Source organism: Ptychodera flava, chromosome 17 (assembly GCF_041260155.1).
Source record: "Ptychodera flava strain L36383 chromosome 17, AS_Pfla_20210202, whole genome shotgun sequence".
NCBI lineage: Eukaryota > Metazoa > Hemichordata > Enteropneusta > Ptychoderidae > Ptychodera > Ptychodera flava.
In genome coordinates this window covers 11,722,111-11,743,645 of record NC_091944.1, presented here as the reverse complement: position 1 = coordinate 11,743,645, position 21,535 = coordinate 11,722,111, and the positions used below count along the sequence as shown (strand labels likewise).

General features: G+C 37.3%; 1 protein-coding gene across 1 annotated transcript; it reads left to right on the top strand.

Annotated features, from left to right (window-relative positions):
* Positions 1 to 13,873: 13,873 nt before the first annotated feature.
* LOC139115426 (uncharacterized) lies at positions 13,874 to 17,843 on the top strand. The gene is made up of 3 exons (XM_070677530.1): positions 13,874 to 14,243; positions 14,940 to 15,734; positions 15,876 to 17,843. Exons 1-3 carry the CDS (start codon positions 13,946 to 13,948, stop codon positions 16,145 to 16,147), a joined length of 1,365 nt encoding a protein of 454 aa, XP_070533631.1. The 5' UTR covers positions 13,874 to 13,945; the 3' UTR covers positions 16,148 to 17,843.
* Positions 17,844 to 21,535: the final 3,692 nt, after the last annotated feature.

The following is a 21,535-nucleotide window of genomic DNA, read 5'->3' as shown; positions in this document are numbered from 1 at the left end:
CACTTGACGATGACAGTCTTTTTTTTAACATCTACTGAAATTCTGTCATTTGACTTGTCAGTGCAATCTGTTCATGTCTCAATCATACCAGAGAACAATATTATTTATTGGTCAACACACAGGACATGATATGCATGTATCTACAGAGTGTGTTCACTTATCTAGAATCAGTGAACAATTTAAAAAGCCAAATGTAACTGAAAATTAATTTCAAGGGGCTTTTGGAAAGAAAGTTACATCCCAAAAGGTTCTTGCTGATACTGTGATAATTTTTTTTCTTCCACATTAGCTAGCCATTTTTTTTTTCATAAGTCATCAAAGGCAGATTTTTCCCCTTGTATCTGCTGTGTTTTTTTTTCGAAAATCTTCCTGAACCACCCCCTCCAGGATATCAAATGGTCCACCCCTTAGTATACACAGGATTTCACTAGAATTAAGAAATAAAAGCAGATGTCACCTGCGCGGCTCACTTTCGCCACGCGCAACTATACGATCTGAGCGAGCAGACGTTTTCCTAATCTCGCGCTGGCTTTGTGTACGAATGGAACGTTTGCGTATTGCAACGCGCGTAGCCACCAGAATCAAGATAGTTCAGTAATGAACGCGATTGCCCATATTTGGGCACCGGGTCGGGGCGTGATACGTCAAACAAATGCACAAATCTGAGGGCGCTTTCTCCCGTAGCTTTACACAGGCACGTGAATGCAGGTACATGACAATAGAAAAATATCGATATCAGAGTCTTGTATAGTTCAATATGACGGTTTAGAACGCTTTTTTTTTAATACGATACATTGTCAATATTGATACTATCATCTGGTATCGTCAAACTAGACGATATTTTATGACGACTTTGACTGGGTCCTTAAAATGTAGCACCTAAAAATATCCGATAGTATCGGATTGTATCAATTGTATCGTCAAAAACTTCCAACTAGACGATATTGCCTTGGGTCCGACCGTGTTGTCGCACCTCCGATAACGCTCATGACACAGACAGTGTAACATACCTGTACACAGGATCAGGCCAGAGAGCAACATATGGAAGACAAGAAAACTTCAAAGTTATCACGGAATTTTAAATTCTGGCATATTAGAATAATCAAACACTAAAGAAAAAAGATGACGTAATCACTGTTTTTCTAGAAAATCACGTGAAGGCAATATGTAAAACCATTTATTGCAAAATCATGCACCGAATGAAATTTTTACATTCTCATAATGCAAAATAATGCAAAAGTAAAACTTTGAACATTAAAGACTCTAATTTAAATGAAAAGATGTGTGACTAAATAGAATTATTAATTTTTACAAAATTGTCATTATTCTATCCAAAATTTCAGAGATTGGAATGTTAATTTGATGTAACATTTTAACCTTCCAATATTGTCAAATTCATAAAATATTTTAAGTAGCATCCAAGGCACACATATCTGGTACTTTGAAAAAATATTCCGTCACTGGGTAGGTCACAGTGCTCAGTTTTTCACAATTTGGCAAAATGTAGCCATGAATCCACAATTTGCCGACTGTCTCGTGTGCTCTTCTAAACGTGCCATTGACCTGGCAAGAGTTGGATTTACTCAATTCAACCTTAACTGATAGGCCTAAATCCAAAGTCCAATTATCCATTCAAAAACTTAAACTTGCCTTAGAAATATAGCTATACAAACTGCTGATAACTGGTTGCATCGAACATCTGCGAGCGGATTGCGCAAACTGCTTATTTTTCCGCGCTTACATCCCTAATAAATATGCGGCTAGATGATCATTTTGGGGGCGACTTGAAAATTTTTTACCATATAGATGAAGGGACTTGAAAATTTTCTGACGGTGTTGAGGAGGGATGAAAAAGAAAGGATTTCATTCGCAGTTCCGCCAGCTTCTCCCTCATTATTTATGAACGCAACTTTACGCGATGACACCTCTCACGTAAAATTTTAAATAAAGACAAACTTTGCCGAAATATATTTATTTTATTACGCCACATCAAGCTAACTGACTTTTGGCAAGTCTAGCGGCTCTGCAACTCGTGGCCAAAGCATTATGTAAAGACAGTGTCATATACGCCACGGTCCCTCTGCCACTGTCCATAGGAGGAGGGACTTTGTTGAAAACGATACCCATGCTGCCGAAGCCTCGAGAAAATAACCTTCTTTATCTGACTGTCTGTGAAACTGTCTCTTTCAACGTAGTCATAAAGTCAGTAGACTCACGACTGTGATGAGAAGAAAATCCTGCGTTGTACGTGCACATAGTTTTGGCAATTCATTAAAGAAACTGACAGTTCAAATTTTTAAGAAATGCTTTATTCAGCATATTCAGCATAAAGTTTATGCTGAATAAAGCATTCTATAAATGAATTGTCAAAACGATGTGCACGTACAACGCGAGGCGTATCGTCTGCTCGCACGGAGTCCGTTACTCGACGACAGTCTCCCACTAACTACCGCAACGGAGAGCATCCAGCTGCCCTGGCACGAGACCTTGGCAAGCGAAGATGAGGACAGCAGAGCCGACCGGTACCGCTGTAACCCTGCAGATAGCACACAACTGGTGGCGTCTGCAAATAACCATTGACCAAAACGCCATCTTTAGTTCGAAGGTAACATGACCAATAGGAATGACCGTTTTTTAATGCATGCATAGGTTTTACAAAAATGAATGAGAGTTTTAAAGACAAAAACTTGTTGTGTTATTTTATTATTATACAAGAGATATTTCGAAAAAAAAATATACACTTTAATGAATAACGTGAGCTGGACAAGCACAAACAGGTGTGACACGTGACCGATCCGAATGTTCGTTATGGAATACAACCATAGGTTTTACCAACGTGAATGAAGGTTGTACAAAAAGAAAAAAAGGTTTGGCTTGTACGAAAAGAAGGTTTGTACAAAAAGAAAATGATTTTTACAAATTTAGGAAGATAGGTTACACAACAACTTTTTTTCACAAAAAGAAAATTTTTACAACAAAAAGAAACTTTTTTTAACAAAAACAAATGATCCTTCCAAAAAAAAAATAGGTTTTCCACAAAGAAAAATCTTTTTATACTCAGAGAAAATAAATTTTTGCACAAAAAATTGGATTTTACAAAAAGAAAATAGGTCTTTAGACAAAGAAAACGGGGTTTTACACAAAAAAGTAGGTTTTTACACAAAAATGGATTTGTACTAAAAGAAAATGGTTTTCTACGATAAGAAAATGTTTTTTATAAAATGAAAATTGGTTTTTCAAGAATGTTGCAACGTTTGGTTTGCCATAAAATATAACAGATATCATATTTTTTTTCTATAGGCATTGTCTAAACTTCATGTACCTTTAGCTCAAACGTATGAAGGAACATCAGCAGGTACAACTGCCTTAACCCCTTACAGATTTGACATCGAAGGAAAGACTTTCACATGCATCGATGTTCCTGGCAAAGCGTTTGAGGAAAATAAAAGCGACAGAGGAAAAGACAAAATATCTAAAATAATCCGTGATATATTTGACGGCAAACTTCCTGAAAACGAACCATTGCAACATTTTGAATGGTATTCACCTCGCGGTTGGGTAAAGAAAGCATCCAAGCGTAGAGCGGGTGTAATTCATGCTGTGGCCTATGTACACAAGGGCACCGCAGAGCCAGAGAAACTTGGTAACACAGTCACACAGATTGCGCAAGAGAAAGGTAAATAATTCTACGTACCGTGCTCCCATTGAGCTAGGCGCACGATTGTGCGCGATAAAATAAAGATGCTCAATTTCGTATATTTGATTGTTTATGTGTATTTGTGATGCTTTAGAGTAAGCTTACTCTTTATGGACTACATGCTCACGAATTTGCGTCTCATATCTCTGTCATAGAAGTGACAGAAATGACTCTAGAAGTAACCACACCGCTGCTACATTTTCTTGTAGGGCGTGGGATTCCGGTGTTTGCTATAATAACGCATGCTGACCTTATGACTGAAACTTCTATCAATGAAGCAGAGAAGAATATAAGGGTGCTATGGGAATAGGAGAACATCAAGTCTTTCGAGTGTCTAATAAGAAAACTGCAGGTAGAACAAATGATGTTTCAGAAGAAGATGTTAACGCCCATTTAGTTCTCCTCAATTTGCTTTATGCGGCAGACTATTACAAAAATGATGGAAAAGTCAGCATATAATGAAATAAATACAGTCCATTTTTAATTCAGAGAAAAGTGAGCAACCCCACATAATTAAAACCAGCTCAACCATCTTTGCTCAATTGATTTACGCGTTAGGAATCTCGATATGTGCTTATGGCTCGAGATTTTTAACAAATGATCGTTTTGGTGATGATGTTATCACATGTTCATAAAGAACTTTGATATTTAGTGCAATTGACCATTTCACGATTTCTTTCGCTCGCAGAATTTTCAACCTTTACATTATTGTTATAGAGAGTCTAAGAAGGTGATCATTTTTTAATAGCATTTCTAATTTTATCCTGACACACATGGAAAGCTTGGCAGTTAGAAAACTAAGAATAATATTTAGCGAGTGTTGGAAAAAATCAATAGTCCTCCTCTGGTGTCTAAAATACTATAGAAACAGACTTGTTTGATTCTCATTACGAACGTACAATTGATCATCATCATATATATATATATATATATATATATATATATATATATATATATATATACAAGTATGCTGAATAGGCTACTTTGAATACATTATTACAAAATTCCCTTGACGTTTAGGATAACTATCGTCTTCCTCTGTAAGTTTTTAAACAGTTTGCTACTTTTTATGCATGCCAGCTAAGGTAAACCGTGGTTTGCCATATGTAATATTAGCATATTAAATACGAGCAGAAATGTTAATCATGCCAAGATTCCCAGGCACAAACGTTGTTGTTTGGAAATCATTTCCATATGAAAAGATACCTTACTTGAGGTGTGAACTGATTGTCAATCGGTGATTGCTCTACAAAGACCACAGGTGGTGTCATGTAAAAATGTGAAACAGGCTCCCAACTTTACTATCCAAAATGTTTTTGTATTGAGTTTGTGTTTGATTTGTTTCATCGCCATAAGCTTTCCCACAAAAACAAACATTGACGCACACACTTATCCAAACTTATCTACATATATCCGAAATGAAACAAACATTTTATTCACACAAGCAATCATATAAGAATATAAGAACACATATCTGAAACGAATCAAACACAAACTCAATACAAAAAAAACAAAAAACATTTCGGATAGTAAGGTGGGGAGCCTCTTTCACATTTTTTTCATATTCACAAACATCGTGATCTTTTGTTTTACTTGATGGGTACTTAATTTACTCTTTGGGGAGTCATAAGCCTTTAATTCGGTAACGCAGAAATTTCCCGCATCCGGGGTATTAGTCTGATACATGGTTTGTGCCGGCAAATACCCTAAAGGTGACTTGGGTCTCGACAATTCGACTTGTTTACATCGTTTATTACATGTTTGTGACCTGTCTGTGCATGCTGTAACAGTTTAAGACAAGATTGTCTATTGTGAAAAGCAGCGAGTGATACAAAACGGAGTATAGATAGTCAGATGTACTCGGTTTAAATGAAAGCAAAAAGGCTGACATACGCTGAAAAGTTTTTCTTCAAATTCGGCTTGACACATAAATAATAGTCACGTGAGGGTTGCTTGTTGGCCACTTCATAAATGTCACCTAAGGCATAGAGTTGTAGAAAAAAGGAGGACACCTGTCTTTGTCATGACCTGTTACGTTATTGCTTGTCATGAAAAAATAGCTGAGGTGTTAAATATTTGATATTCCGTTTTCAGACCCTAGAGTTATTAGTTCTATTAACGTTAAAATTAGGGGAAATGTATGTAACATTGAGGACATTCCAATGTAAACTTACATTTCACAATGTATTTGATATTCTCAGTATTTGTGCCGCTTTGCAGTAACGACAGCGTGTTCTTCATCTCTCCTACCTCGATTAGTATTTTGGAAATATGCCAACTCCGACTTAGCAGTGCAGAGCGCTGTAGTAGGCTCATTTGTAAAGTGAAAACGAAAACTTGGTATTCTTTAAAGGACGATGGAAGGATCAATTTCATTAAATCATATAGATAGACACTATCTATCGCGTCGACACAAGTGCGTTGCCATCATGTAAGTAGACATATATGTTTATCCTGTTGCTCAAAGCCCCCTAGTCTGATTACCAAGGTCATTAATTTGCCTTTGCATTTAATCAACAAATCTTCGAAACTATTAACCATATATAAACAAAATGTTCCACATTTTATAGTAATGAGTACAAAATCAGAACCTGTATGTGAAATGAAACAATTATTTTTGGTTACTGTGTTATTATATATCTGTGGTAAGCTATATCATAAGGACAATAAATAACAACAAGCTTGTTTGTTGTGAATAATTATGTATACAAGAAAGAGAGAGAGAGAGAGAGAGAGAGAGAGGGAGAGAGAGGAGAGAGAGAGAGAGAGATATTTTCATATAAAACGCCACAAGAGGACACCATTGTTTCTTGTTATCGATTTAAGAAGTAATCTACAATTTATTTGCACAGTACCTAAGATGAAGATGTCTCGCCGAATCTAAACTCTGCACTTTATGACATATCTATCACAAATATGAGGACATATGATGTTTACCAAGGCCACTACAAACAGTGTTTTTCAAATGTTTCTCTGATAACACATTCTGATAGCTTGAGAGTTGTTACTAAAAAAAGCTAAAAATATCATGATTTTCCCCAAAAGGCTACTTTCTGTCTGCCACATACTATTTATGCACGGATTGATGAACTCATAGCATACTAAAATTACCATAATGTAATTATAAAATAGAAAAGGCCAGATGTCCTATGATGATTTCAATGTCAGACGATGTTAAATATATGACGTTATTAATGCCTTGTTGACAGTACACTATCAAATTAGCACTGGGCAGGGACAGGTACAAGTCACGAACTTTGACCAAATTGATCCGGCGCAATTAGCTAGATTATTGCAAACAAGTTTGCAAGCTCAGATAGCAACAACGGAACATTTAATACAAGAGTGTGAACAACAACCTAACAAAGCATATTTTCACGTTAAAAGCTGGTAAATACAAAGATGCTGAAACAATACATTGCATAATTTGACCAAGGTGTTATATGATTTGTGGCGAGAGGGTACGCTGGATTACTGACATTTTACACATGTCTTGAAAAATTACGATTTTGGAAAATACATACAAATACTAGTAACCATAGTAACATAACCGTTACATGGGAACAAAAGTACTTGACACCATATGAAAATTGAATAAAACCATTTATTGAATTTATAGAAATGTTATCATTGTTCCTATGGCTTATCCAATTGCAGACATATTCCAATAGATTTCATTGTCGACATTGATTGTCACGTTGGTTTTGATATGTTTGTATTAATGGTATGTGTAACTTTTTTGTTATTTGTTTGTATTAATGGTATGTGTAACTTCTTTGTTTTCTGTCTGTGGTATTACCTATCCAATTACACTCTATCTGCATGGAGTCAGTGTCATAGTTGACATTCAACTGGATTTACGTTCCTTTATCAACGAGTATTGTTAATTGGAAGTTGTGATGTATTCTTTGTGCTCTCTGTTACACAATACTTTAGAAAGAAAATAGAAAACTATATTGATATAAAAAAGATCAAAAGCAATATTTAATGGTAATAATTACTTTGCTTTAATAATTTAATAACACCGGCTTTGTTTGTTATGACAATTACAAAACCTCTTAACGTTTGTATTTATGGCCCAGATAATTTACCTATAGGTAGCAAATAATTGAGGTCGTCAAAGGTTTCGTCGTAGAAACGTGCAAAATACTGATGATGCGATGTCTCTATATAAATTTTGATCTCGTTATATTTAAGACTTACACATGTTTAAAGAGAAAGTCAAGATTAGCATCATGCCACAGTCAGAGTGAGTAGCAATATTTGGAACGTACTAAGATAAATGACGTCATTAATTCCAGATGAACACAATAAGTGCTACTTCCATACACTTTGCCGGGTATACATATCCAATCAAATGACCAAAGTCCGATTTGCAAAAGGCAACCCGTTGAGTAACTCGAAGAGCAGCAAAGGTTAGGTGATGACTGGGACACCCAAACCCTGATCTGACCTTAGTTTGAGATTATCGCTGTATGGAAAACCGACTCGTCTGGTTTTCAGGCGTCGCGTTAGTGACGCTTGGTCGAGTTGGTATCTTGTAATTGTTCGCATCGCCTGATAGATCATTTGATCTGTGACATACCTGAGACATAACCAGCCTAGGACCCTCGTATGACATAAATGGCGATCGCCTTTACATCTGTGATTTACTATAATTATTTTTATGAGAAATCGTTTACTAAACGTAAAACAGGAACAGCAAATTCCAAACACTACCGAAATCAGTTAAGCATTGGAAAAGAAATTGGCTAATATGGCCTATCGAACTATTAGATGGTACAGGGTATCCGAGCCTTTGAAAAGTAAACATAGTAAGCTTTTCATACACGCCCAACATCCATGAGGTCACAGGGGTTGAGTTGCCAAACGAGTTGCCTCATGTAACTGCAATTCACGCCGTCTAACTGTGCCATCTAGTGCGCAGGTTGTCGAGTTTCTCCACTAGTGTATTTCACTTCATTTGCTAGACAAATGTTAGCTAATTATTTTCAAGCACGACCACAGAGAAACAATTACCCGTTTTCGAGACGTAACTTCCTAGGTACCCGTAATTTGTCTGCACAGGAAACTGTAACAGTAAATTGTAAGCTGTCAAACAACAAGGATGTACATTTCCTTCTTGCTGAAGTAACTGAAACTAGGTCATCCGAGGTCGTTCAAAGGTTGACAATAAATCTTTAAGTTCTTCATTGATGAAAGTGAAAGAAAAACCCAACTTCTAGACCGATTGGTAAGCTTAGCTTAAGCAATGGCCCACAATTAGCCGAACTAAATAAAAAGACAGTTCATATGAAGAACCCTATTGCCACTTCATACAAGATTTCAACAGGTTGTATTTGATGATATGTTTAAAAGTAGGTCAAAGGACATCCTTAAATTCTTGAATAAATGTTGGTTCGGTACTGATCAAAACCAGTTCTTGCAAGCCCTATTGGAAAGCCCATAGAGTTCAACTAATTTACAATCCTATGTAAAAGCACGTTCGTATGTTTTTAGCTTTGCATAGTGTTTATCAAATTAAAGAGTGTGTCCAAGGTTTTTATTTTTTATTTTTTGTATATTTAGTCACATTTACAGGACGACGTACACATAACCCAGTACCCTAATAGAGCACTGGGGAGTTAAGTGCCCTGCTCAAGAGCACAACACCGAGCTAGAGTCTCAAATCTACTGTCTCCCGGCAGTGAATCCGCTACTCTGGATCTACCGGGACTTGAACCGGGTCTCGAACTCACCATCCTCCGATAGTGAGTCCGTTACCCTAAACCATTGGTCACGGGTTTGCCCGAGTCGTTAAATGACAGAATGATCCTACACTGGAATCATTAATACTATTGAGAATTTTGTAAATGAATATCATGTCACCTCTGTATCTTCTAAAAAAACATTTAGTAGTTTCATTTCTTCAGGTGCAGCCAACGAACAGTGCACTTTTAAAGGGGTCCTTATTATGATAAGACATATTGTGAAGGAAAAGTAATGTGAACTGACCAATTTTAAGTCCAGGGGATAATTAGTCAGCTGATCATAATTTGCCCTCCAACTGAAAATTTCTCTTTATACCCTCCCGCACTCAAACTTCATGTTTACCCACTCCCCACATATTTTTGCCTGTTTCCCCTCCCCATTGTGAATTTTTGAAGCTCCTCTACTATTTGGCGAAAAAAACTTGTCGATTTCTGCTGCCTTTGAAATAATTCCCCTTTAAAAGTGTTATCATTTCCCTGCAGATATGAAGATCCCCTGCCTTGTGATAAAATATATCTGTCAATTTTCCCCGTATTTAATATTATAAATAGGCTCAACTTCCCCGTCCCCGTTTTACAGGTAACTTGTTCTCTCCTCGTTGTTCCCCAATGACCAGTCCCCAGGCCAACGGTCGGTATTTGACGTGGCGACTGCGCGCGGATCGCGAGATATCGATAAAAACATGTCATTTCCCGAGCGTATTTTTCACATCCCGAAATTTTACGAAATCCCCAAAGGTTTGTTGTTGTGCTGATTGACGATATTCTAGGGAGTCCATGATAAGTTCGAACGACGCAATTAATTTACCTCCCACTGCGAAGACTTTATATACAGCATTATGCCTTTACCTCAGGTAATTTTTTTAAACTTCTCCTTAGTTTTTGTCGTTTTTATTATTCTCAATCAGTTGTATTATATTTTTAACCAATACCACATAGATATCAGTTTTTACGTGTAAAATATTAGCCGCCTCTGATGACCACATTTTGTCGTCTGCCAATGCCGAGACAGCCTGTCGGCCGAAACTAAGTTCCGTTTCGTAAAAATGTTTCAAATTTGAATATGCAAGAAAATGTACAGTTCAGATTTATATCACTGATATCATCTCCTACCGCGTCAAGGTAGTTTTTGCCATATTCAGTTTCAAAATGTTGAAATCCTGTCAATGTCCATTGCCACTGTATTGTATTGCATTGTCGACTCGAGTTGGCTATCCGTGCAGTGCGCTCTTAGCAAGGCATAGATGACCAACCGCGATTCCGTGATGAAATGTTTTTTTTTTTTTTTGGAAGTCAAATGTACTCGAAATATTTAGACAGTTTTCCGTTGATAGGATTAATCTGTGTGAGACCAGAATTGAGTCACAGACCATCGATGCATCGATTATCAATGAGCAAAAAAGCTGAGGCGCTCCCAACAGTTTTTCCAGCGGCTATACTAGTCACCTATGCGAATTCTGGTAGAATCAGCAAACTTTCTTTTTCGTTTATTTTTGCCGAGTCAATAAGACTTGGCTTTTCCCTCTGGGGCATGACCGATCACGACGCGAGTGGTGCTATATGGCGTACAGATCCGCGCGCAGTCGCCACGTCAAATATCGACCGTTGGGCAAAAAAAAGGTTGTTTTCAAAAATGTTACCAAGTGAGAGTGTCACTTTAAGGAGTACAACAAGAAACTGTAGTTGACATTAAAACACAAATGTTACAAGATTAAGTCCTCGAAATGTAGTTCTACCAACCCCTTTGCCTGAAATCCTCATGATTTAGCTCCTGTCAAAGAATACAAGCTGTACCTGTTGTTGCGTTGCGGTCGTAGTTTAGGGGAATACAAGTCGAGGTACCAGTTGGGATCGTAATGCTTTCAGAAACTGAAGCTGACACACCAAGATACTGGTTCTAAGCACCAATTTAGATCTTTATAACAAAGTGGCAGACGAGGCGTTCCGAGTTTGTAATTCCTCTATAATTGTACGTCCTTTAAAAATGTAGACACTTTTATAAACTTACAAAAGTGCAAAATCATCGTTAAAATACAATGGTCATCACATGGAAACCTCCGCCAGTCTTTGAGTTTTTCTCAGAATTAAACAAGATCACAACACGGAATTTCCCGTTCTCGATTGTTCTTCTTCAAGTTTCATTGATAATTAATTAAAGATGTGACGCTACCTCCTTCGCGTTAAATTTTGAACCAACCTTCACTCGCTTTCGCCACATGAGGAACGTTTGAAGATAAAATGTTTGCAACACAAGGCACTTAAGTAGTGGCTGAAACATGTGAAATATCGCCAAATATCATCCAAGGTAGATCCATAATAGAAAACAAATTTCAGTCCAGTGATGGTCAATGTCTTAAAAAAAGAAACCTCTTGCTCAACTGGTACCTTATTGGAAAAAGATGAAAGCAAGTGTCTACTTAATTTGACTTTTGCCAGTATTGTTTTAAAGGTGAAACTCAGATTTCGAATTGACCGAGGTACAAACACCATGTGAAGAAACGTAGATAGACCTATGTGCATTCCCGTGCACGTCTTCGAATGAATTTGTTTGAACTGTTTCAACATAGACTCTTCAGCATATATATTCTTAATGAGACACTGCAACAGATTTCACGACATTTAATTCAGAAGTCAGTCTAATTTCTTAACAGGGGAGTCAGAGACTGAATTTCAGGTCAAACGCAAAAGTTGTTGCAATTATGCTCAAGCCCATGAGTTAATGAGGCAATTATTTTATGACTATATACTCGACGAGCTTCAGAACTAAAATAAGGTTTCCAATATACAACTATAACAATTTACGACTCGCACTTTGGACCTCTATCTGGCTGTGATATATTTTATACATGAAAACGCCTACATTACCAACAGGGGAGCTATTTTCTTTACTTTTGTGTGGTAATGTTACATCCGAAATACAAACGCCGCTCTCTGCACAGTGGATATATCCTTTTACATTTGTTTAAATCCCAACCTGAAAAAGAATTGTCTTTTAATTTAAACGCTCCAGATATGGAAAAGAATTTAAGGTACCATTTAGCGATAATTTGAGAGAGAGAGAGAGAGAGAGAGAGAGAGAGAGAGAGAGAGAGAGAGAGAGAGAGAGAGATTTTATGTGTATCTTGGATTATGTGTTCTTCAGAAAGAGAGCGTGTGTATGTGTGTACTTAACTTGATAGCGTAATACGATAAGCCCTATAGTTTTCCTACCATGACTGATAAAACTTAATTCAGAGTAGTATTTTTGTCTTCATGAAGATATTTCACTGTGAATCGTCAAGCCTCTGTGGCAGATTCGAGAAATTAGATGAAGGCAGGTACGTTTTAATTTAGTTAAGTACAGAGTTAAATTAAAGTACAAAGTCGGCCTTTTTTCATGAATTATGTTTGATGCAAGATACTACTTATATTGTTTGACATGTTGAAAGATACTTAATGAATGGGTGACGATGCATATATTCGACACCGGTTTTAGGCACGATACATGAAACCATCGCGAAAATGAATTAATGGTCATGTCCGTTCATTCATTTTCGCGATGGTTTCATTTAATTTGTCTAAACCGGGATCGAATATATGCATGGTCATCCATTTATTCAGTGTCTTTCAACATGTCAAACAATATAAGTAGTATCTCGCATCAAACAAAATTCATGAAAAATAGCCGACTTTGTCCCTTTAAGTAGTGCATGAGTACAATAATTAAACCACCAACATCCGTGAAAGTCATAAATTATCGACACTATCACAGACGGATTCCGCAGACTTATCCAGATTGCCCAGACTTATCTTCTTATGTGATGCAAACAGAGAATGTGGCGATATGCACTGGGAAGATAAATTCTGCAGAATGATAGAACAATTGAGCAACCCTCAGTCATCACAACCTTGCTAAACACAATGAGTTTAAGGAATAGCCAAAAGTTGAAATCTCATGGTGCATTCTGAGTATGGCCAAATTTACACACTATAGCGATTCAAACTTTTCTCCGTCATATTTGTTCTTAACATTTCATATCTTATATTATACCTCTCTGGTCTAAAGCTTTCATCAGAAGTAAGCGAATAAACAAAAATTATGAAAACGTCTAGGCAAGAGGACAATCAAGATGAAAACAGCCATATATGCTTTCACCCAACCGCTTGGGTTTCTGGTAAGTTAATTTTCGTCGATCCACTTAGGTAACTTTCCAGTAAATTTCAAGGTCTCAAGCACAAAATAAGTTACGATTAACAACTTCCATTTGTCCTAGTGTTTTATTTCGTTTAACATACTATATTCATATGCGAAACATTCCCCATAGTCGGCTGTGTTAGCTGCCTATGCAATTGCTGCTTATTGAACTATGATAACGGTCAGTCAACTTTGCAACGTATTAGTATTCGTTTTCTATCGTCACATGAACTATAACATAGAAGAGGCGATATAGGCGGAGGTTACACATCCCGCTACAAAACAGCTTTTGAATGCTCTTTAAACGAACGTACGCCATCCGCCATGTCTTCAAAACACCTCGTAGCGGTCGCGACAAAACTAGAAAGCTTTCGTAAAGCAGGAGAGAGTATCAAAGAGCTCCTTTCTTCAGTCTTGGGAGACGAGGAAGATCGGAGAGACTTTCTCGTGGAAGATTATGCCGCCACAAAGAAGTACAAGGATGACTTGGCTAGTAGAACAGCGGTGATTGTGATCGACGCCAGGCAGACCCGTACCCTCATTACACCGGAACGCAGAGATAAGAATGTGGATCACTGGGATGAACTCAGTACACTTACTGATTCATTCACCCTCCCTAAAGGTAATACAAGCATCTTGAGCGAAACCTAATTTTCCGATTTCAGGAAGTGTACATTTAGAAGCACCATTTTGAGAAGTGGTTTGGCCATACACTGATGACATCATACCTACAATAAAACACATGCGCCATGTTATGGGGCATTTATTGTCGACGTGCGGTTTATATAGTTAGCGTTATGCAGCTTAATTACTGCCTTGCTCTCATAAATGAAGAAAAAACTCGGCAAGTATACACCTAAAAGCAACCATGTTTGTGATATCCTGTCATATAAACCATACAAGTACAAAAGTATCCTTTGTAGCAATGTAGCAAGTCTTGTACACGTCTGCTTGTCAAATCCTATTCTATTGTGTCCGTTTCTTGTTCACTGTCTCAATGTTGCCTTTGCGTGAGTTGGTGCCGTTATTATTTGTAGCATCCTACCTGTCAATTAAATATGTCTCCATTTCTGTAGAAAATAGGTGTCTACTTTCACTTTCTACTGCACGTGTCGTCTGTGTGTTCTGTCTCATTCTCTGTTTGCTTGTGTCTGTCTGCGATCATGTTTCACTGTAAAAGTTACTGAATAGTCTTACAATACCCTTGTCCTTCTGAATCTGCGTTGTGTGTTCTCGTACGTTAAATGTTACTTTCCTGCGCCTTATATACTGTTGCTAAATAGATAGATTCAAAAAAATATGATTTATATCATTTTAGGAGCTATATTGGTTGTAGTCTATGGTGATGAGAAATCAAGACAGCTTGAAGATGGCGCCTTAATTTCAAAGCAATGGCTGGATACGTGGAAATACAACGACGGTATCACCTATGACCTCGCTGTCAGGAAACGTTGTTTCACTGTTTGGGACAGGTTTAATAAGGCACAAACTGATCGTCTGAGGGAATATTTCAATATTGCAATCCCGCTGTACAAATTTTACGAAACACGTCTGAACCAATGTTTCGTGCACAAAACATTCTTGCAGCTTGTGTTTCAGAAAATTATTAATTTGGTTTTTAGAGTTCCGCTGAAGCAAACCGCCCTTCTTATTACAAAAGATGAAGTCCCTCAAAATTTCATTCACTATTTGCATTTGAATCCCTTCGTCACGTCTATTGAGGACAAGACTGGGAACATTTCCAAATATACGGTCATAACATACAAAGTCGTAAATTTTGTCGGCCTTTCTAAACGTGAAGCCATAAAAGTATACCAGGTTCGTCTGTCTACTGAACTTATTCAACACAACGGCGAAACACAGTTGAACACAGTGAATGAATTACACAACTTGACGAATGACCTTGCAACGCACAGATTCACAGAAGCAATGCCACGCATCATGAGAAGCATTGCGGGGTTCATCCCAACACCGATTCTCCGTTTCATATGGAGATTTATGGGTCGACTCGGTATTGGACCTTTGACCTATGACGCATTGGTACAGGTCACTCACTGTGAAAACTGTTTCGTTCATATGGTAGATGCGAATGAAGATTACACAAAAGTAAATGGTAAGTATTATATCACAAATGATTTATTGTTCTCGCAATTTCCTCATTTTAGTGTTATTTGAGAAAACACCGTGTGCCAATGATGATTTATTAAAACAAGAAATCGACAGTTTATTGCGTTTATATAATTGTCTTTGGTAGGTAAGATTGGTGTTAGTTTCAATGGGACGGTAATACCAGTAGTACAGGACACTCAATCTTCTTCTGACAAAGTCGTGGCTAAAGTTAATGAGATCTCTCCCACCATGGCTACCAGTGGTGAAATCAATGCTGAAGGGATGATGTCTGGCATGGCTACAAGTCGTAAACCCACTCCAGATAAGGGAATGTATGGCTTTCTTTGCACCCGGGTGGCCGTGTTTCTCACTTTCCTGCGCTTACGGAAAGCCAAAGTCCAAGGTAAACAAGAGTAGATCTATACGGAAGGTCTGCAACATCAGGGATTTTAAGATGAGGAGCCAAAGCAGTTTGTCTACATGAAGCTTGTCTACAGATATTGTCCACGCCAGACATGACGATGTCTAAAATTTGCACTAAACTTCATCTTCACTGGATCTACACTTGATCTATCATCCAATCTAAGGGAATTTCATCTACAATTTCACTTAGGCGAACAAAGAGTCATCTACTTCTACTTCAAAACACAATCTTCTCTATATATTTAAACAAAATCTCGGATTATATCTACAACAGTGGTACTTGCTTTACATACTATGTCAAACAATCGAATTCCTTCAAATTCTATGATCAACAAACTGCTGACTCAATGGCAGAGGGCATCAGTAAAAAACAAGACATCAAAACCATTGTCGTATAAAACTTGAAGTATCATTAATTTAAGGGCATGGTTCAGGCCTCAGATTTTCTTGCCAGAAATTTACTTACCAGATTACAATTTTAATGGAAAACAAAAGGCTATTACACCTTCATATTGTCTTACAGACTAGAACAAACTCAATCACTGGGATCGAGTCTTCTACCTTTACGTCACTTCTGAATTGTGTGCAAATCTGCGGCCGTTATCTCACAGTCAAATTACAAATAGTTGCATTGTAAATCATTGCCAACGTAACATGTACAATGTAGATAAGACAACTGTTATCTTAGCAATGGCATTTTTGTATATGCATAACACCAGTCAGCTTTAAAAATTACCAGTACTGCTTAGAAGTAATTTCTTCATTTGGACGATCTATTCCGTTGCATGTTATGAAGAGTTCACGTATTGGACTGATCTTCTAAACGTCTCACTCTTGTAGTGAGCAAATAGCCTTGTTAACTAGCTTCGATTTCAATGTCAACTGTGAGAATTTACCTTGTGTGCATGCGCAATCAGTAGGCGTCATGTTTCAAAAGGTTCAATATATCAAAGAGAGAAGCAAGTTTACCATTCATGATACTTCAACAAAACACTTTTTTCAAGCACATTGTCGTCATCTATACACCTTAGAAAAATCTTTTTAGCGTCAGCAGTTCTGATAATATCATATTATACATAGTGTTATATTCGAGAATTAAATCGGGTTGAGACATAGGTTGGCACCAAAAGGCGGCAGTGTCTCTATTGCCAGTACTTGTACTGTAGTAATTGGAATGCACCGTGTAAGGTAGGCCCTAGTCTGGCAGAGACTCTGCGATTCGCGTTCTTCCCAGTGTCAGTCAGTTGGATCACGCGCGCGCCCTTCAGAGACGCAACACGTTCCCAGGGTCTGGACGTTCTTGCAAACGACCGGTCGGATTTCTGCCTGATCCGGGTACTTTATAGAACTCCACACATCCGTTAATCAAAAAAAATGACAAGTATCATAGCCAAATAAAATGAAAAATGAAAAATAAAAACATGTCGCATATATAGGTCTACTGGCTACTAGTATAATATTCTCTCAGCCCAGTTGGATAGGTGTTTCTTTTGACGTCACTACCCTTATGCATATTCATATACTTGCAAGAACCGACAGTCGCTGTGTCTGGCAGCGCGTGCTCACAGCTGCACAGCGTAGCCTTCGAAAGCAGGCCCAACTTTGGTGCGCACAAAACAAGGCGCAGCGACTGTGGACAGTCTAGGTAGGCCCGTGAGGTATACAAGGTTTGATGATCGTCTATTTCCATAACACGACCAAATGAATTTTGATTGAGTAAGATGTAAAATATTTTAGTTCTAATATTTTGAATAAAGCGTCGTTGAATGTACTGACATGTTTCAAATTGCATTTAGCCTGTACTTTAAATCATGTATGTACTTACATGTTTGTAACAGTTGAAAACTATTTTGAAAACTTTGGGTAAGCATCCTCGATGTTCTACTCTCAATTTCGAACCAAATACCACTCATGATCAGTCGTTGAATGATTGATTTGTGCAATGTGAGATATTTCATGTTATGCAAAGCTTTAGGTTCATTGATAGAGTGGTCCTCAGTGAAGTTGCCATCAAATTTCATCAAGAGGATGTAGTTGTGATATGTAATATTTTGACACCCATAGTGAACTGCAGCCTAACCTGTGCCACAACATGGCCATCATTGCCGAGGGTCTAATGTGGATCATAAGGTAAAGGCGGCATCCGAAACCAAGGATGCTTCAGCAAAAGATGTTTACATCGAGGGAATTCTCCTCGAATTGTTGTCTGCGGTAGGCAATTGCAAAAAGGGTGGGGATGTCGACACCAAATAAAATAAATACCAACAGTTTGAAAACAAACAAGTCAAAAATCCAACATAAGTCAAAACGACATTCATCCAACCACCTTTGCTACATTGATTTACGCGTTTGGAATATCGATATTTGATTATGACTATAGTTTGGTTTTTTTTTAGCAAATGATCGTTTTGATGAAAAATGTTATTACAATTGCATGAAGAACTGTGATATTCAGTTTTACCATGACTTCATTTCCCAAGAGAATTCTCAACCATGATTACAAAATTATTAAAAGGGTCCCAGGAGATAAAGCAGTTAATATTTAACATTTCTAATGCCATTCCGATGCACAAGAAAAGTTTGGCAGATAGAAAATTAAGAATAATATTTTACAGGGTGTTGGAAAAAATACTAGTAATACTATGGATACTATAGTAACAGGCTGGTTTGCTTCTGATAACAAACGTTGAATTGATCATCATCTATATCTACAGATATACTGAATAAATTACTATGAATACATTGCAAAGCATTCTTTCATTTGAAGTTTAGAATTAACATGGTGCTATCCCTTGTTTGCTAGTTTTAAATTTGTGCATGCCAGATGAAGTTAACCCTGCTCTGTCATATGTAATATTAGCATATTAAATACGAGCAGAAATGGTAATGTAGGTGACCGAGGTCTTTACAATTCAACTTCTTTATATCGTTTATTATATTCTTGCGATGTTTCTGTGATGCTGTAACCGTTAAGATAAGATTGTCCGTTGTGACAAGCAACGAATGATAAAACAACGGGGGTCAGAGAGAGACAGAGGTACTAAAGTTGACATGACAGAGAAGCGGCCGACATAGTCTGACAAGAATTCGAATCCTCAAATTCTGCTTGAAATATAAATGATAGTCACCTGAGAGATACTTGTTGACAACTAAATAAACATCACTTATTAGGCACAGAGTTGTTGTAAATGATAAGACATAATTATAGTTTTGCAACAGTTTATTACGTTATTTGTTATCATGAACAAATAGCTTACGTGTTAATGTTTGATATTTTGTTTTCCAGACCTACGAATACGTTACGTCTACTAACGTTAACGGCACGTATGTAACATTGATGACATTCCCGTGTGAACTTACATTTCGCGATGTATTTGATATGGTTATTATCTGTACCGCATCGACAACTTGTTCTTCATTACTCGTACCTCGATTGGTAATTCGGAAGCATGCCAACACCCTGACTAAGAAGTGCAGGGCGCTGCAGTGGGTTCATGTGAAAGATCAAAATCTTGATATTCTTCAAAGAACAAAGAAATGATAAAGGTCATGATAGTGTACAGACTCACATCGAGTCGGCAGAAGCGCGTTACCATTTTTTAAGAAGACCTAGCTGTTTATCCTGATGCCCAAAGCCCCCTAGTCCGGTTACCCAACTCATTGATTTGCCTATGGTATTTAATGGAAATATCTTCGAAACTATTAACCATATTCGATCATTGTGTCACATGTAGTAATGAGTACAAATCCGAAACTGAACACGAAATATAACACTCATTTAGTTCGAGTTCATTACCGTGCTATTAAATATCTGTGCTAGGTTATATCATAAGGACAACAAGGAAAGACTGACTTTTTTGTTGTCAATGATAATGTATACAGAGAACGTTCAACAATGTTTCGTATTTCATAGGAACTATAATATTTCAGGAACAAAATTGTCGTGTTTACATTTAAAGCATTAGCGACAAAATAGTCCTTTCCATTGCCTTAAGGTAGAACGCACCTCGGGGACAGACATTGGGACTCTCAAACTTTTACAATTCTCTTCTGATATACCACATGTGGGGGTTCATTTTAAAGCTCTTGGTGAAAGAAAACTTTTCACCGGCTTAGTTTTTCGAAATTCAAAAATTTTTATTTTTCTCCATAGAGTTAACACAGGGATGGCGGCCATTTTGAATTTCTAATATCGGTAAATCTTGGGTAATTTGTTTCTCTAGTACAAAAATTTGCACGGTGACCCCCTATTTTTATTCTTGATTTTGAAAGAGAATGACTGAAAGATTCCTTGAGGAAAGTTAGAGCAAAAGTTTAAGTCTTTCACTTTCGAGGTGCATATTACCTTAATCTTACATAATCCAACAGATGAGTGGATGAATAATCTTCAGGGCACTTTCTACTACTTTATCTATTTTAGTCAAATTACTTTTATTCCAATAACGATTTTTTTTTGTCTTAATGGCCTCAATGCAACCGACTCAGTCGTTAACGATATTGGTACTTTAGAAATTGTCACCAATTATTTCGAGGATTGCGGCTGATTTAAACCAATTATTATATGTACAAAAATGTGACAGGATATTGATTTGTGTGTATTCTGCCGCAGAGAGAGAGAGAGAGAGAGAGAGAGAGACAGAGAGACAGAGAGAGATTATGTGCGTCTTGGATTATTGGATTATATGCTCTTGGATTTCAGAGAGAAAGAGAGAGTGTGTGCAGGTGTGTATGGATGTTTGTAGTGAAATCGACAGCATAATACGATAAGCCGTATAGTTTTCCTACAATGACTAATAGTTATTAAATCAGCGTAGTTTTTTGTGGTCATAAATATTTTCCACGGTAAATCATCAAGCCTCTGTTGCAGATACGAGAAATCAGATGAAGGCAGATTGTTTAGTTTAGCACAGTTTTTTATCAAGTAGTGCAGTACAATAATTAAAATATCAACATCATTGAAAATCATAAGTTATCGTCTTCCAACCACTATCATAGACAGATTGACTTATCCAAATTGCTCAGACGTATCCTCTAATGTGATGCAAACAAAGAAGGTGGTGAAATGCACTCGGAGGATAAACTCTGCAGAATGACAGAACAATTGAGCAACCCTCAGTCATCACAACCTTGCTAAACACAATGAGTTTAAGGAATAGCGATAAGTCGAAATCGCATCGTGCATTCTGAGTATGGCCAAATTTACACACAAGCAAATGAAACTTCTCTCCATCACATTTGTTCTTAATATTTCAATAACAACAGGATCTCAGGTACAAAGTAGTTGCGATTAACAACTTTCATCGGTCCTAGGGTTTTATTTTGTGTTAAACTCTATTTTCATAAGCAAAACATTCCCCATAATCTGCTGTATTAGCTGCCTAT

Bases quoted from the DNA above. Each gene is read 5' to 3' on its own strand.
- LOC139115426 (XM_070677530.1), top strand. From the start codon at position 13,946: ATGTCTTCAAAACACCTCGTAGCGGTCGCGACAAAACTAGAAAGCTTT. The intron at 14,244-14,939 runs GTAATACAAGCA...ATATCATTTTAG, and splicing joins TTCATTCACCCTCCCTAAAG to GAGCTATATTGGTTGTAGTC. The intron at 15,735-15,875 runs GTAAGTATTATA...TGTCTTTGGTAG, and splicing joins AGATTACACAAAAGTAAATG to GTAAGATTGGTGTTAGTTTC.